This window comes from Tribolium castaneum, chromosome 9 (assembly GCF_031307605.1).
Source record: "Tribolium castaneum strain GA2 chromosome 9, icTriCast1.1, whole genome shotgun sequence".
In the NCBI taxonomy this organism is placed as follows: domain Eukaryota; kingdom Metazoa; phylum Arthropoda; class Insecta; order Coleoptera; family Tenebrionidae; genus Tribolium; species Tribolium castaneum.
Window position 1 is genome coordinate 6,273,988 of NC_087402.1, and position 17,681 is coordinate 6,291,668.

Here is a 17,681-nt window from a genome sequence, read left to right on the forward strand (position 1 = left end):
TTTTCGTAAACTTTTCTGTAAGATCTAAGTGCTTCACTCGCTTTTTTCCATAATAATAAGCACATCTTGAATCAAAAGGAGTCTAAAATTACAAGAGAAACTCCTCATAGAATCTAAACTAAAATTGTCTTGCTTTTAAATTGTACGTAACAAGGCTTCCAATTTGTGTGCAAGCTTTCAGTGAGGCAATTGTGTGTTTTTATGCCATTTCTAGGGAGATGGTTTAGTAATGGATGAATTTTGTGTCACAGGTCTCGTCAATAAACAGGGTTTTGCGAAATTTGGCGGCACAAAAAGAGCAAACGTCCCAGAATCCTCCGGTTTCGTCCGGAAATGACAGTGTATACGATAAGCTCCGTCTCCTGAACGGAAACCAAGGAAGTTGGAGATCGACGCCATGGTATTCTCCCGGCAACACTTCCTTTCCGCTTCAGCCACTAAGTCCTCCGCCTACAATCTTAGCCGATGACATCAACAAAAAAGGTAGGTTGTTAAAGCATAAAATCGAAAAAAAACAGCGGATTAGTCGAGCCGTAAAACCGAAAAAGCTCACATTTAATTACAGCACAAGTCACAAACACGGTAATTAAAACATGAAGCGTTGTGAAAAAATGATCGCTGAAATTAAACAATGAATACAAAGCATATCTGGCGAACGAATTGAACAAATTTTAATTAATGCGTAATAATTTCATTAACGGCCGTTTGTGGTTGCGCTGAAAATTCAATTGCAGCAAATTGGTTAAACGCTGAATGTTAAAATTTCAATTAGTGTATGTCCCGAGGCGCGACTTCCACTTCTAAAGGGGGCGGCGTGTTTGCATTTTTAACAAATGTGTCACTTGCAGCTAACCATCAACTGAACTGATACAGTAACAAACGCTGCCCCTGGGGGCAGATTAGTCAGGACCCCACAAAGCTGGTGGAGCCTTTGATTCCTGGCTCGACCGCAAATTGCGGCAAACAGTTGTAATTTACCATACACGCATGGAACTGCCGAGTTTCGATACAGACACATCTCACATCAAACTTACCTGCACAAGTTCCCGCTGCTTGAGAAATGTTACCTCCTCCAGGCACTCAAACTCTCTCAAAGCAAATGTAATTTACCGTTACTTACGTGCTCCGATATTCGCAATAGACTTGATTAGCGCAATTAGACATTATAAAAATTCGCTTGTTACCTTTAGTTGATTTGCTCCCATTTACATTTACAATTTATTAGTCTGAAAAACTTTAAACGAATATAACAAACTGCAGCTATTTTTCCAATAAGTTGACTTGAGAATTCGAAATCAAATTACAGTCAACTAAAACCTGTAAATTGAAGTTGTGTTTTTGCTTTGTGTGCTTCTGAAATATTCGATAAAAGTAATGCATTTATTTCAAGTTAGTTGATCATTATTATTATTTCAACGCGAAATAATTTTGAAGTAAAGAAATAGTTTCTTAAATCAACTTCATTGTATACAAGGTGATTTTTTAAGTTTTTAGAAACGAACATCAATTTTTTTCCAGATAATTGTTCGGCCTAAATATGCACAACTTTGCCCTTATTTAACCGGCCTGTACCTATATGTGAATTTTGAACAAGTTTTTGTGTATTTTGTGTATTCCTGAATAGAACGATGTATCCCATCATGTGATCGAATCTTATATGCTGATTAAAATTTTAAAAAAGCGTTTTTGCGAAGAGTGCTTTGGAAAAAACGTCAACAACTTTGTTTTTAAACAAACTAGATTTTAGTGGTTTAAAAGAATTTGGTTCTGGAAGGTCCACATTTTCTCCAAGCTAGCTTACTTATTTAAAAACTAAAGGACATGATTAAACTAGAATTTTATTCTTCGCAAAACATTACATGACAAAGTTCTAAGAATTCTGCTTGCATATTTAATGGAATTGTCAAAATTTAGTTTGTTAAAGGAAATTTTTGACGTTTTTTCCAAAGCACTTTTTGCAAAAATGCTTTTTTCTTAATTTTAGTGAGCATGTAAGATTCCATCATATCATGTGACACATCATTGTAATTAGGAACAAAAAAACTTTTTAAAAATGCGCCAAAATATGGCGTGCATAAAAAAAACAAAAGCTGAGTGTTGTAACTCTGACATCAAGAACGCCTTGGAGAAAGCAATTATAGATTTAGAAATCTTGTAAAAAAATGCTTGAACAATTTCCTACTTGAAAACGTCTAGTTCTTCTGGTTTTCGCTTAAAAAAATAAAAACGAAGGTTATGATTTTTAATTTTAACTTTGCCCTAATTTAACCAACATGGTATCTCTTATAATAACTGAGATCCCCATGGTGGAACTCGAAAAACGGACAGCCCTGTATATACAGGTAGAAGCAAATAAATATTATTATTGAACCAAATAACACTTTCGTGTATTGAAAGTAAAAGTTTTTTTTAATGAAAATAAAGTTTTATTTTAACAAATTATTGTTTTAATGAATAAATATAAATAAAACTAAAGAAACAAATATACATTTTATTGTTCATATTAAAACAATAAATTTCTTTGAACTAAATAAATTTTGTTTGTAACAAAATATTATTCTGTGTGCGGTCCGTGTACGGTGGAAAAACGGGATAAAAGTTGGCAATTTCATTTGCGAGTGGAATGACGGCGCTGATAAGATATGAATATAAAATTCTTTTAAAAAGGGTATTAGAGGACGGTATAAAATCCGGGCGTGCTATTTCGAGACGGAACACGCCGGCCAGAGTCTACCAAAGTGCAGATATTAAATTTGTGGAATTTTGCGGTGTCCTGAATCCGTTGTAGATTGTGCAGAATGGAGAATAATCAGTTCCCTCAACAGCACGCAAATACATTCCCCGAGTGCCTCGTCCGCTACTATCCCTTTAAAGCTAAAACAAAATTCATTTCAGCTAATTTCTTCTCAATTAAATTAAACGAAACAAATTGCCAATTAAATCCGACTTTAATAAGGCAGACTTCTTTGCAAAAATCGACAAATAAGCCGGTCGCAAATTGATCTCCCGTCGCGTTATTGTGTCGAAAATCGCATAATGGCGAGAGTTATCTTCGATATCCTCAACAAACGGCATTTCAACGGCGTTCTCGAGTGGAGCTGGAGCGGTTGACAAAGCCGGCGTGCTGTCTAAATCTCGTGGGAGCCTCTTTTGTTGGATTTCACCCGTTGATCTCGACCGCTGTTAAGATATTTATCAAAACCGGCAACCGATAAACATCCACCAATTAACAAGCGGTGAGCGTCGCGACGACAACGGCGGAAAAAATTGCCTCGAGATCAACCGGAAGTGACGCCCTAGTGAGAAGCTCCACCGCCTTTGAATCAAAGTGTCAACAAACAAACGACATTAGGAGACGGGACAGGGAGGATTGCTGAATCAATACCCTAGAGACATTCAACCGTGACGTCAGGGACAATTCTTACACCGGATTCTTACCCGAACTGAGGGTAATTTGACGAATCAACTGCTTAGCGGGGTTAGTGAGGCGGTTGCGATGCAAACCGATCTATTTCAGGGCCATACACGCAATCACACGACAGAGGTTTAAAAAGATTCACATTTGGACGAAGAATAAATAAATAAAAAAAAAGCCTGGTTCCTCAAATCCTGTATTTCGTATTTTTATCCGATTTGACGCTTTTTTATTGTTTTATTGACCATGTTCTAAACTGACCCAATACCTATTTTGTAAAAAGTATAAGCAGGTAATGCAATTCATTTTCATTATGAAGCGCTCGAAAAGGGTAACTTTTCACTTATGATTTTGCTAATTTATTGTACAATAATTGTAATCCGAACTCTTTGGTAATCTAAAGAGTTTTCAGAAAACGTTATGAATCTTGTAATCCGATTAACTATAATTTGATAATCCGAAATGACTTTTTGTAAATATCAACTTTTATAAACGCTTGTGGGAAACACACCATTTTGACAATAAAACAAAAATCAGAAATATGTATTAGGTAAATTATCGAATGTAAGCTAACATTGAAATGGGGGGTAGAAGAGAACTTTACCATTAAAACAGCATTTTTTTAACCAACGAAAAATTAGACAATAAAAATGACACATTATTTCCAGTAAATGGTAAGTACAGACTGATCCAGAAATGCTGAGTCTGTTGGCAACACATTTGAAAGTATTTGTGCTCGTAATTTGCAAAACTGTAACCGAATTCGATTTTTCTTGACAATTATTTGACGTACAACCCCACAAGAATGTTAAATTGTTGTTAACTGGAAGAGTACTCCATTGGTATCCTTAAAAATTTAAGTCCAGTGTTGCCAACAGACTCAGTATTTCTGGATCAGTCTGTATTTTATTATGATGTAGATGAATCCAATTATTGGACAGGATAAGTAAAACAAGATGTTTCAATTGAATTGTTTCGTTCCCTATTGAACATCATCAGGATCACTACAGAATAAGAGAACAATAAATTTAAAAAATGTTTATTGTAATAAAATTATTAATCGTCCTTTCTTGCTGAAGGAATCCTGATAATGATGAGTAGGGAAGGAAACTAGTTGATTGAAAGCTTTTGTGTTATTTATCTTGTCTCTGTGACTGGACTGATCTACATCACAATTATTTCAAAAAACTTATAATTTTTCGATAAATATTTATATTATACACTTATGTTACTTAATTATTATTATCTCTTATTATTATCTCTTATTATTATTATTATTATTATTATTATTATTATTATTATTATTATTATTATTACTATTATTATTATTAATATTTCTTATCTGTATTGTTGTTACTCGTTTATAGGGATTACACAATTAAAACTTAAAAATGTACAGAAGTTCCAGATTTTAAATTACTAAAATACTGAAATTTACCAACTTTTAAAACTGATTAATAGTAACAGTAATTTATCTTACAATAATCGATCTTTTATCAACGATATTTCTTTAATAAAAAAGGACCTTAAACACAAAAGCAATCATTTCTTGTAGATTCAGCTTCTGCTTTACGTTTTATTTATTTATTTTAATTTAAATTTTCTTAAAAGAGATTGTTACGTAAAGAAATACTATGTATCTTTTTTTTTAATTTTTCTCAAAATTGTTGTTTCAATACTATTTTATGCTTGGTTTTCAAGGATTATTTAATTAAAATAAAAAAAGGAGCAAATGTATCTAATTTTTATTTCAGAAACAGGAATACAAAAAGTTGACAATAAAGTAGTAATAAGAGCAGTAATAAGAAATAATCCAACAAACTAGACTTCTTCAAAAATCTCGGCCGATAAAAATAAATAAATAAATATCTTCGATATTTATTTGCACTTTGTAGTAACCGTGGTTTACATTTTTGAATGCGCTCAATACATTATTACCATTAGTTATTAGCCAATGTTCGATGTTATTAACTTATACCGTCTTTATGTCTTTATCTGTCGTTAGCGAACTGTTCCTTTTAAAAACTATTTCAAACAATTTCCAAAAAGTTCTATTTATTCATCTGAACTAGTTTGAGCATACTTTTTACTTTTCCTCAATTTCTTCATAATTTTCATACTATCACTGTTCTTATGTCGTAAACGACTATAACATTTTCGAGATTTGTGTAAGTTTCATAAACTTTTTAATATCTTTTTTGTTACGTTTCTACAAAAATGTCCGTTGTGAGGAGGTGTCCCTTATTCGGAGGTGTCCATTAAGAAAGGTTTCACTATATTGTCTTTATTGGTATTGTCTTTTTCTCGGTCTATGTTTTTTGCGTCTGAATGTACACTTCTTTTATTTGAAGAACTTTAGACACTATTTTTTTTATATTTATCGTTTTTTCCTAGCTTTATTGAATGTTACTGAGTCGGTTTCGTTCACTGTAGAAATTTTTGGCTTATTTATCGTCAAACTTTGAGTACCTACACAAATTATTAAAGACATTACTTTTATTAATATTAATTTTTTCAATGTCTCCTCCTTTTGGCTATTTTTTCTTTAAATATCCGCTCACGCATTCAGATGTTTTTTATTTTTCAATGTTGATTTTCATTTTAACAAGCTTTGGTCCTTAATTATTTATCACATATTTTGTTTCTTTTCATTTTCTTCTATTTAGCTTATTATTTCTTGCGTTACGTGAAAATTTCAGGGCGAGAATTTGAAAAATCAGCCACCACAAAAAAACTCATACGCTCTTCATAAAATTTTATTTGCAAGACAATCTCACAGCAATAAGTTACCACCATCTACTGAAAAACCTGAATATAGGACGCACTAAACGGTGTATAAACCGAGGAAGCAACAACGGACGACAGCGGCACAGCCTGAATCCTGGCCGTCGCCATCACATTCCCTTTAGGAACCGCCAAAAGAGCCGCACTTTGCGGCACCGTATACACCACACTTTGTCCTTGTGGCAAAACAACATAATACTGCCCTCCTTGATTTTCCTCCACTTTTTCCGACTTTTCCTTCACCGGTTCAGCTTGAACCTTCTCGGCCTTTTGGGACAGCAAACGCTCAGTGTTTGCTTCGGTAGTGGTGGGTTCTTCCGTCGTGGTGGCTTCTGCAGGTGGTGGTCCGTAGGAAGGAGCAGGAGTTGGTACTGCTTTAACAGGGAGTTTTAATTGTTGTCCAGTGGGGGCCCAACCACTGGCCACATATGGGGCCGGTTTTCGCACGATTTCGATTTTTTGCCGCGGGATGTCGGCAGAGACCATGGAGACGATAACCAGGGTGAAGGCCACTGTGAACTGGAAAAGGGTGGTTTAGCGAAAAGGGGGCAAAAGGGGGGACGTACGTCTATGACTGTGTAAAAGTCCCATTTGTCTACATCTAGAGCGATGTTTTCTTTTGGCTGACGGATGGTTGATTGATCAGATAAATTTTGAATTGTGTAGGGACTTTGTGACTTACCTTCATTTTTGCTAATGTTAGTCGTTACGAGAGGAACTTGCAAAGTAAACTGGCGCTCAATTTGACGATTTGGACGTATTTATATCGAAAAACACTGGCGTCAAAGACGTGATTTGGGTGCTACTGGCTCTTAAATGAGTTTGTGTGAATGTACTCCCAATTTAATTATTGATGTTTTAATTAGGTATTCTGGGGGGTTTCTGGCACTGACCTATAATATGTGACGTGTCATGGTGCGGATCCTTTTATGGAAAATTAAACCTTCTGAAAAACCCTGTCGGGGATTAGTTATACATCCTCGTGTATCTTTTCAATCTCAAATAATACCAGTTTCCTGTTTATTAAAAAACATTTAACCTCAAGCCTCACAAAAAGCCTCCTGTATCGCATTTCTTCCACTCGATCTGGCCACGGCGGCTTCCTGTTTCATCCACCGACCGCAAATATTGGTTAATTGTTAAGTCCAAGCTCGTATATTTTTACCTACTTAAGTAGGGTATAATGCCCTGTCGTTAACCCTTTTCATTGTTAAATCCGGCTTTCAGTAGCGTAACAAAAGCTCAACTCAAGCTCGGTGAGCTTATCGAATTTGCATCGTTTGGCACAGAAAGATTGCCGATTTTTTCGAAGAAACGGTTTACCTTGTTACGATTTCAGTAAAAAAGTGAGAGTTTATGGAGTAAATTGGCATTTAACGAGCAAAATGCACCTCGCTTTGTTCATGTCAGGAATAATAAGGATGTCACGTATAATTGCGTGGAGGTTTGGAGTACGTGATGGGGACGGACGTCCTTAGGTGGAAACCGCCGCAAATAAACAGGAGTACGGTTCTAGGTCAAGGCTTGTTACACACTCACCCTCCGGAACGAATGCAGGGCCGCATTGGGAATAAAATTAAAAACAAATCCTCGTAACCAAAAGAACATTATCGGATAGCGTTGGTTTGAATTTTCGTCTTCTGCAAATATTTGCAGCGATAAAGAGGTGACTGTTTTGTTGGAGTTCCGGCGGCGAAGCGAGCGTTGTCTCTGTCTGATGTCTGTCTCCGGTTATCTATGGGTATCAGATACATGCATGTTACTCTGACGGTGGCTGTGTAGCGGGAGCCCTTCTTTTGTCCCGATATTGAAATGGAATCATTTGAGTGTGAGTAATTTGCTTTGGTAGTGTGCCGTTGCCGTTGCCGTACCCCTGCTGCTCTCACCCGACTCCCTCCTCAGACCTGACAACTTATTATTATTAGCGGGGACTTCTTCACGAGGATATGCGACGACGGTTCATACCATTAAAGACTTATCTCCATCCAAAGCAGACTTTTCACACTCCACAACCGCATTATTTAAATCCCAAACAATAAAAAAATTTTGATCAATACCACGGTATTATATTCCTTTTCAAGGACTGAAAAAAATCCCTAATAATCCATTCAAGAAACGTTCAAAGAGTTTGTAGACTGCAGTTGAAAACTGATTTTTTTAGCAATAATCTTCATCACACGGTTTTATTTCAAAATATCATTTACACAAAATTCATTACTCGCTATGGGTGCTTATTTAATAAAAAATGCTGTGAATGTTTTATTCAAATTTATGCAAAAAATGTGAGACTAGTACTTTTATGGAACCTAAGTTTTTAACTCAAAATGTGTTTAAACACCCAAAAAAGGCAAAAATATAAATAAATATCAGTATTTTCCACTCAATTCGGTAATCTTTTGAGTAATTTTAGACGAAATTTTACTGAAAATATGTACGTGCTATAATACAGAGTTGCTGAAAAGTAGGGATACAGCTATATAAATTTTCATCACGTTGAAATTTGGGGAACAGTTTTCTACATATTTTTTGGTCAAAGAAAATTTTGTAAAATAAAAATTCTAAAATTTTTATAAAATAATCGCTTGTCTGACAAAAAAATCTGCATGATCGCTCGTAAAAAGCAAAGCTAACAGCTAAGATAATTTTCTACGAAGAAAATTCTGCTATTTTTCGGTTTATCTTTATCGAAATTTCGCAAAATTATTGCGGTTTTGAGTAAATTTTTTTTTTAAATAACACTATTTTCCACCCAATTGGATGATTTTTTGAATAATTTTACACGGAATTTTACTGACCAAATGCGTTCTGGACGAAAAACGTGTCGCTAAAAAGTAAGGATACAGCTAAATAATTTTCAGAACAGTTTAGCAGAGCACGTTGAAATTTGGGAATAAAATTTCTACTTATTTTTTGGTCACAATTAGGCGGCAAAGAGCTAACGAAACATAAAGACATTTCCAAGGCTAACAAAATTTTATTAGTTCGATATTTTTTTAAAGTTTGGATTAAAATAAGGTATGCTTGTGTTACATTAAATACTCAGAAAATGGTCTTTTTAAAAATATTAAATTTGACCTTAAAAAAAGTATATTAGCCTTATATGCCCAGAACAAATTGAAACAGAAATTTGATAAACATCTGAGACGATGGAGTTCAATTACTTTTCAGCATATACTCATTTCAATAAGTTTTGATGAATGGTTTTTATAATATTTAACTTTATCTATACTTTTTTGGCGGCCCTGTGAAAGGAAACATGGTAAAACTGTGATATTTTCGACTCAATTTATGGATTTCTTAGCTTCGTTCTGCAAAATTTACAAAAACTGCGTTTTGTCACAATAATGTGCTTAACTACATTTAGAAAATGCTCTAAACTATTTTATTTTTAACTAATTTTGAAGATTTTTGACTAATTTTTGACGAAATTTTACCAAACAAGTGTGTTTCTAACGAAAACTATGATGATAAAGTACTCAAAAAGGTAAAATAATGTAAATAGATATTTACTTTTCGTTTTGATTTAGTGGTTTTTTGCTCATTTTTGAAGAATTTTGCAATTAATTGCGTTTCTGCTTTCTAAGCTTTGACATGCTTTTAAACGCTCATAAGTCGACAATTTTTGGGCAATTTTGACGCAAAGTTTTATGTGTATATTTTTTGTAAATTATGTACTAGTATTATTATAACTGTGTATTATTATAACGTACTTCGTTGGAGTGTAAAATATACCTATCAAAATTTAATAGTAACTGCCAATCACCCTAAAAATAATATCTTGGACAGTGATATGTACCTACATAAAAAATTATTTTCGAGTATTAGTTACTATTTTTTTGAGATTTATGAAATTCATTTAAAAAATGTTATTTGGTCAGCGGATAGCCTCAAAAACTTGAAAATTTTGAGATTCAAAGAAATTAAATCTCTCTTGTGGCATTTTTTTTTTCATTTTGTTCACGATATATTATCGTAATTACAGCACGTACTGTTTTCGAAAAATAAGCGAATAGCTATAAAATGAACAATGATCGAAGCGTTTTAATTTTTACATTGTTGTTGTGAAAAAATGTCTTCTCGCACCTTAATTTATGCAATTATCGCGTTAATTAAGCTGGAATTAAATGTCGAATAATAATTTATGATAATAAGGCAGCATTAATGAATACATTACAATATTTCTCGGTAGACAATTTACTGGAATAAATCAGTGTTCGAATTTGGCCTCTTTGTGCGCCTAAAGCAGTCAAAATTTTGCAAATGTCGCACATTAATTCGGCCATAAAGCTGCGCCATAAGTACATTTTTGATGTACGCGTCAATGCACAATAATTTATTTGAAAAATCCCCTATTAAACGGGCACCTTTTTCAATTATATTCACAATCTAGCCGCTCTCGCTTCAGTGCGCAAACCTAAAACAGTTTTTCTACCAACTTAAGGGACATGTGTTCACTACTGAACTACTACAATTCGGAACATTTCTCTTGTTATGGTATTATTAACGATTTTTCTGTGAAATTTGGGTATGTTTACATGTTTTTTCCCAATAGAGACGCACAGGATTAGGAGCGGAACCCGCCTTTCATCCTCAGATATGTTGTAATAATAACGGAATCGGCACAATAATCGCCCGAAAAACAATACACAATTAGTACAAAGTGGCACAAGTCAAGCCGTGTGCCGCACAATCAATTCAATTGCTCCTGTTTGTAATTGTGTATCAAGTATGGCCCCAGTGGCGTCGTTTAGTGCCGCTTTATTAGAGGACTATTCACGGCCAGTTGTCGGCAACAATACTAATTTGGTGCACAGAAATATAATCTATTATTATGAGGGCTGCCATATTTCATAACCGATACTTATGGCTCTTTATGTTAGGAATTATATGATACATTTTAGAAAAAGGGTGCTTGGGACCGCCCCTTCAGCCACTCTTTTGGCTTCGAGAGCGCGGTGATATATTGATACGTCAACATTAACGGTGTCGAATTACACAAATGGCGAACGCTTTATTCCATTCCGCCTTTCATTTCACGACTTTTTAACTTCTTTTTACACACCATTCATGTTTACGCTGCCGGCGGACGAGACTACACATAGATCATTTAATCAAAGGTGATGGCGTGCGATGAAAGGGGCGCAAACAAAAACTCTGACATTTTTACCAACTGCAACGGATATTCAACGCAGCTTCATTACACTCTCAAGCTCAGAGCTAATATTAAAATTTCGGGTTTGGGAAACCATGGCTTTTATCAAAAACTGTCTTAGTAAATATAATATAAATTTCTCAGTTGATTAGTGGCTTCAAAATTATGGAGAATTAATTATAAATTAATAAAATAAAAAAAATTTAATACAATTGATTTTAAATATACCGTCTAACTTTGATTACTTGAACCCTCTTAACAATTTTTTGGTATTATGAATTAAGTGACTTTTTTTTCTTATCGATTTTTTGTGCAAAACAACATTTAAGCTTCATTTGTCTTATTACTTATTATAATTTTATAGGATTTAATAAAAAATAATTTCTGCAGCCTACTACGTTTTTCGTTAAAAATATGTTCGCATCTATATTTTTTTTAGTTATTTTTGATAAAACCAATTTTCGATAACTCGACCTAATTTGCAGGCAACTTCGTATTCGATTTATCTTAGTTCAACTGTAAATACTAACTTTCTAGCTTGATATCGTGCTTAAAAGATGAGACAAAACGTCATTTTTTCAAATTCACCGATTTTTTTAGGATTTTTTGACGAAATTTTGTAAAATAACCTCTTGTCTGACTAAAAAATGTCCATGATCGCTCATAAAAAGGAAAGCTAACGGCTAACAACATTTTCTACGTAAAAAATTAAGCTATTTTTTTGTTTTATTTTTATCGAAATTTTGCCAAATTACTGCGGTTTTGCGTGAAAAACCTTCAGGTTTTTACCGTGAAAAAGGCAATAGTGAAAATAAATAACACTATTTTCCAATCAGTTCGGTAATTTTTTTAATAATTTTGCACGAAAATTATTTATTGAATAAATGCGTTTTGGACGAAAATCGTGTCACAAAAAAGTACAGATACAGCTAAATAATTTTCAAAACAGTTTAGCAGAGCACGTTAGAAAATAGATTTTTACTTATTTTTTGGTCAAAAGTCAGGCGGCAAAGAGCTAACGAAAGATAAAACATTTTCATAAGCCTAACAAAATTGTATTAGTTCGACATTTTTTAAAGTTTTGATTAAAATAAGCTATGTATGTATTTTACAATAGTCAGAAAAATGTTCTTCTTAAACAAGTTAAATTTGATCTTAAAAAAATTATGTTCGCCTTATAGTCCCAGAACAAATCCATTCAGAAATTTGTTACTTTTTAGCAGTCCTGTATAAGAAAACATGGTAAAACTATTGGAATTTTTGATTCAGTTTATGAATTTCTTAGCTCCGTTTAGCAAAATTTGCAAAAACTGCGTTTTTGTCTCAATAATGTGGGATGGAAAATGCAACATAGTACTGCTTCATTTTTGACTAATTTTGAAATTTTTTGAATAATTTTTTGCGAAATTTTCCCAAGCAAGTGCGTTTCTAACTGAAACTAGACTAAAACAATCTAAAATAATGTAAATATTTAGTTTCAGTTTTGAATTAGTGTTTGTTTAGCAAATTTTTGAAATTTTTTTTTCTGATTTCTGAGATATTTAATACTATTTTTGTCCCAAATCGACGAGAGCAATTTTGACGCAAAGTGTTTTTCCAATAAACAACCTTAGTATAATTATTAGAAGAGCTCGGAAAATATGCATGCAAATATGCGCAAAAAACTATCATAATGAAATGAAATCATTTGTATAATTTTTAATTACAAGAACCATAAAAATACAAAAAATGAAATTTTATTACTGTATTTACAAAAATAAACCCATAATATGCAATAAACATATCTTATTTACCATACTGTTACCTAATACCAACATACAGGGTGAGTATTTAGTGATACTAAAATAATACTGATTCCAGCTGACCAGATCCAAATCGATAAGAAATTTAAAATTAATCTACAATTACATAATTCTGGATAGTGTCACGTTTGTCTTGACAGTTTAGACTATTATTATTTAAAAGATAAAAAACCAGTGCTTTTTTAATTTTTAATATGTTTTTAAAAAATAAACGATGTATGCATGTGGTAAGTGCAAAAGAACAAAAATAAAATATTACCGGATAATTTTTTATTTTAAAATATTTGGTATTGTAAGCCACATTTACCGACACTTTGTTTTGGCATTTTAAATATGCACAATTCTGTGAGAGAAATACGAATGGGACAATCGAAATCAAAAACTATAGGAGCAGATAAAGGTGAAAGAAACAGAACATTAAATATTTTGAAAATCTTAAGGCGAGTTCAAACAAGCAAAAAGTAAAAATAATGGATGGACTTTCACTTATTTAAATTATATCGTCACTATCATCAGTCTATGGACTACTCATATACCTAATAAAAAACTAAACAGTGGTCGCTGGCCTGTTTAATAATAATAAATAATAATACGAGTTAGACTCTTGCATATGAGACGAGTTTTCGTAGGTAAGTTCAATTTTCTGAAATAAATTGCACCGATTTTACTTGTGACACCGTACAAACGCGCCTTTTGAATCAAATTTCGTTCAAATATTGCCATCAATTTTACGGTATATATTTCCGAAAGCACGGAACCGCCTCAATCAACGCAGTTTTTTTTCCTAATTTCAAGAAATTGAAAATTCATTTGAATAATTATGAACCAACTTCGTCTGGAAATGTTTTATCGGGAGTAAATTAGCGCCGGTAATGAATCATTTTATTCGTTTGCGAATTAAATAAACATAGGATTTATGAAATCCTTGTCGAGGATCGTCCTCGCTGCCTACACGGAATGCCAACCGCCGCCCCTGCGCTCGTGACTCTTTCCTTTGGTCCTTATCGCCAGTTTCTGGATGGCTGCTTCCACCGTAACGCAGATCGGGATGTCTTATCTTACGGGACGCCCACCCAAACTAAGCGAGAGGAACCACCGCCGACCCCTAAGGGCTCCCCCGACTGCCTCCCCTACACTTGCTCGTTTAATCCCCACAAACAAGACGTGGATGTGTTTACCGCCACGATCTCACAGGATAATTACTTAAATCATATTTGGTTCGGCTTTATCTCACTAAATCAACAGGGAATGAAGTGTCGACACTCTAACACTGTCTCCCGAGACCCCAAACAGTTATTCATGACTCTTTCCAGTGACGGACCTGGACGGCATCAACTCCGACGAGACGAATTCCGGTGACAATTCCAACGCGGGCTCGAGCATAGGCCCCGACGACGACCAAGCAAGACTTAGGCTAAAGAGGAAGTTGCAAAGAAATCGGACGTCTTTCACGAACGACCAAATAGACAGTCTCGAGAAAGGTGAATAGTTTTACTTTGGCTCGGTTCAGATAGGTATTCCAAACGCAAATTGCAGAATTCGAAAGGACGCATTATCCAGATGTCTTCGCGCGTGAAAGGTTAGCAGCAAAAATCGGCCTTCCGGAAGCAAGGATTCAAGTGTGGTTTTCGAATCGGAGGGCTAAGTGGCGAAGGGAGGAGAAATTGAGGAATCAGAGGCGGGGGGCGCCTGCACCGGCTGAACATCCAGGGCCGGCGGCGTCGCCCCCAAGGCTACAGGGCTTCAACAACACGTCCATGTATTCGCCCCTGCCCCCGCCGATGTCCATTGCGGACACATACAGGTAAGCTGCATTTTTTCCTGATTTTTTTTCAACTGAACTCAGTTAATTTGTCCATATTTTATGCGGATAATAATAAAACGTACCAAGCAACGGATTTAAAAAAAATACTGTCTTTAAATAACGGTTAGCACAAGACAAACCTAAAAATACAGGCAGATAGAGCATTAAATTCTCAATATTAAGAGACAAAATAATGCAAAAATTATATCTTATACTATATTTTAAAAAATTTCAAACTTTCATCATTTTTTACTTCCTCATATTTGCTAAAACGCTGCGGATACGGTTATAGATACAAGAAAAATGTAAGAAAAAAAGTTTTGGAGAATGAAATTTGAAGAGAAAAATATTGTATGTATTGCGAATTTTTTTGTAGAAAATTAAATTTTCTACAACTTTGTTTTCACTTTTTTTCCTATTTTCAAAAATATATCGGGGGACGCAAAACTAACTGATTATATTTTTTTGTGCTTGTAGTCGTACTCTTTTTTATAAATAATGAAATGGGGTTTTAATAGAAAGAAAGTAAAATTATTACATATTAAAATTGTAATTTTCATTAAATCATTTTTTTATTCTTTAGTTAACTTCAGTTTTTGTTTGTTTTGTTTGTGAAGTTAAAAAAAAATTACATAAAAAATACTACGTTCGAGTTGAAGAACTTAGATTTTTCCTTATCTAATTAGCACACTGCTTCAGTTTGACTCTCATCAAGAATTTGAGAATCCATTAACAAATTTATATCTACGAGATGCTTGCTCCTAGCTTTTTTAGCTGTATTTTAGAAAGCATTAAATGTAAGTAAATAAACATCTTATCTTAAGTCAGGCAAGTTAAAATCAGTAATACAAAAATATGAGTATTAAATATTTCATAATAGTTAATAGTTATTAATAATACGAGAGCGAAAACAAGCTTAAAGTTCGAGGACTGTCGTTACCTAGACACAATTATCATTTTGATAACAGTGAGTTGTTTCTTATTTTTGTTCCTGCTGTAATAAAATTGTTACTTAGCATATTTTTTTGTGTCTGTCCGTAATGTCCCACCCGTAATCACACTATTTTTCATTCTTTTCATAAACTTCCGCTGTATTACCTGTTTTCATGAAAAAAAAAATCATTCACAATCTTACAATTGTGTTTAAATAGATCTGGCACAGATAATCACAGATTTTTTAATTTATTTTTGACTCAATTTTTACTAGAGGCAGGAGTGTTTCGTCCGTAATCAATCATTTATAAGTTTATAATGATCTTTGCATTTAAATTGTTAATCATGCAATAGGTACATTGGTGTTTGCTAGATGTTTCAAGTAATATCATCACTTTAAATATTCCTATCTCTTTTGAAAATAAATGTTAAAAGAATTATATCCAGTCGCTTTGTTTGATGAAACAAAACCGTCGCTTTAGCATATTTGGAGCTTAAGCAGTTGAATATAGAGATATCTCTCGCAAACTTTTTAAAGCAAACTTTATTATGTGCAACTTTCTTCCTAACATTTTTCTTGTACGCGAATCTTTAACCGTATTCGTAGCGTTTTGAAAAATATCGAAAGAAGCGCAAATTTTAAGTAATTTTTTTCGTGAAAATTTAATAAATTCAAATATATTAGTCGTCAGTTTTTCTAAGTCTACTAATAAAATTGCAAAGCCTTCATTTCTGTACCTATTTTTTTTTTCAAGTAATTAATGAATTGGTTAAATGTAAATTAATTTAAAATGAGATTGCTACTCTGCTGCACTATTTTTTTAGGGTACAGAAAATCGTGCGATTTTGTTTCTCGTTTCGCCTCCAAATTTAGTCCTTATTATAAAAAAAAATTTAAAATAAAAATTAATTTGAAAAGAATCTCGTTTTTGGAAATGGTGTTAATTGGGTTGTTCCAGCTCGATGTCGTCGATGTCGAGCTTCAACCACGGAGGGCTGACGTCGAGCATGGGCCCCTCTCCGGGTGCGTGTTTGCAACAAAGGGAAAGTCCGAGTATGGGCGGAGCAATGAGCGGTTATTGCATGGGACGTCCACCTAGTTACGACTTGGGGATCGGATATGGGTCAAGACCGTCGCCTTGCAGCCCCACTCAGCCCTATCAGATGAACGGACACCAATATAACACAAACGGGACATCGTCGACAGGTGACCCGACCCGTCCTACCATTTTATTAAACTGACTTAATTTTTTCCCCTTCCAGGATTGATATCGCCCGGAGTTTCGGTCCCAATTGCGGTTCCGGGTCAAGCTGATATGACGTCTCAATACTGGCCTCGTTTACAGTGACCTTGGTGGACCTAAATGATTTTGGCGTAAATGTTGTCTTACCCTCTTTCTAGTATTGTTAAAATTTGAAGAGTTTGGAAGTGATTGAATACCGGGTGTTTCCAGTCCTTGAGTCGACTTATTCATTCCAAAGAGTTAGTGTACAATTCATATTTTTGAGCATTCTTTGTGTAAATGTGATCAGGAAATTCGTTCAACAAATATGTGAGATACGGGGATTTATTTTAATTATTTTGTGTAACGACATATCCAATATCAGAATAAAGCGTTTCTTTCAAATAGGACTATGTGGATGTGATTTTGTAAAATATTTTTAATGTGAATATTAGTTAGTAATTTATAATTGTTTTTATCAAATTCTTTTTTATTGTGTGTAAATAAATCATACAGATGACTATGCAGCTTTCTTTACCAACTCCGCAAATAATGTCTAATTAAATTA

General features: G+C 33.9%; 2 protein-coding genes across 6 annotated transcripts in view; one reads left to right on the forward strand and one right to left on the reverse strand.

Annotated features, from left to right (window-relative positions):
* Positions 1–17,633, forward strand: part of Ey (eyeless) — a 38,900-nt gene extending 21,267 nt beyond the window's left edge. For 4 of the 5 annotated variants that reach the window (XM_008193778.3, XM_064358623.1, XM_008193779.3 and 1 more), the window contains exons 5-9: positions 252–483; positions 14,467–14,634; positions 14,690–14,957; positions 16,850–17,097; positions 17,154–17,633. In XM_008193778.3, coding sequence (XP_008192000.2) covers positions 252–483; positions 14,467–14,634; positions 14,690–14,957; positions 16,850–17,097; positions 17,154–17,239 — 1,002 coding nt within the window. In that variant the 3' untranslated portion in view covers positions 17,240–17,633. 5 annotated transcript variants of the gene reach the window in all.
* On the reverse strand, positions 6,158–7,023 carry LOC103312694 (uncharacterized). Its single transcript, XM_008194029.3, has 2 exons — positions 6,882–7,023; positions 6,158–6,718 (listed from the first exon to the last, which is right to left on the reverse strand). The coding sequence occupies exons 1-2, from the start codon at positions 6,885–6,887 to the stop codon at positions 6,212–6,214; spliced, it is 513 nt and encodes a 170-aa protein (XP_008192251.1). The 5' UTR covers positions 6,888–7,023; the 3' UTR covers positions 6,158–6,211.
* Positions 17,634–17,681: the final 48 nt, after the last annotated feature.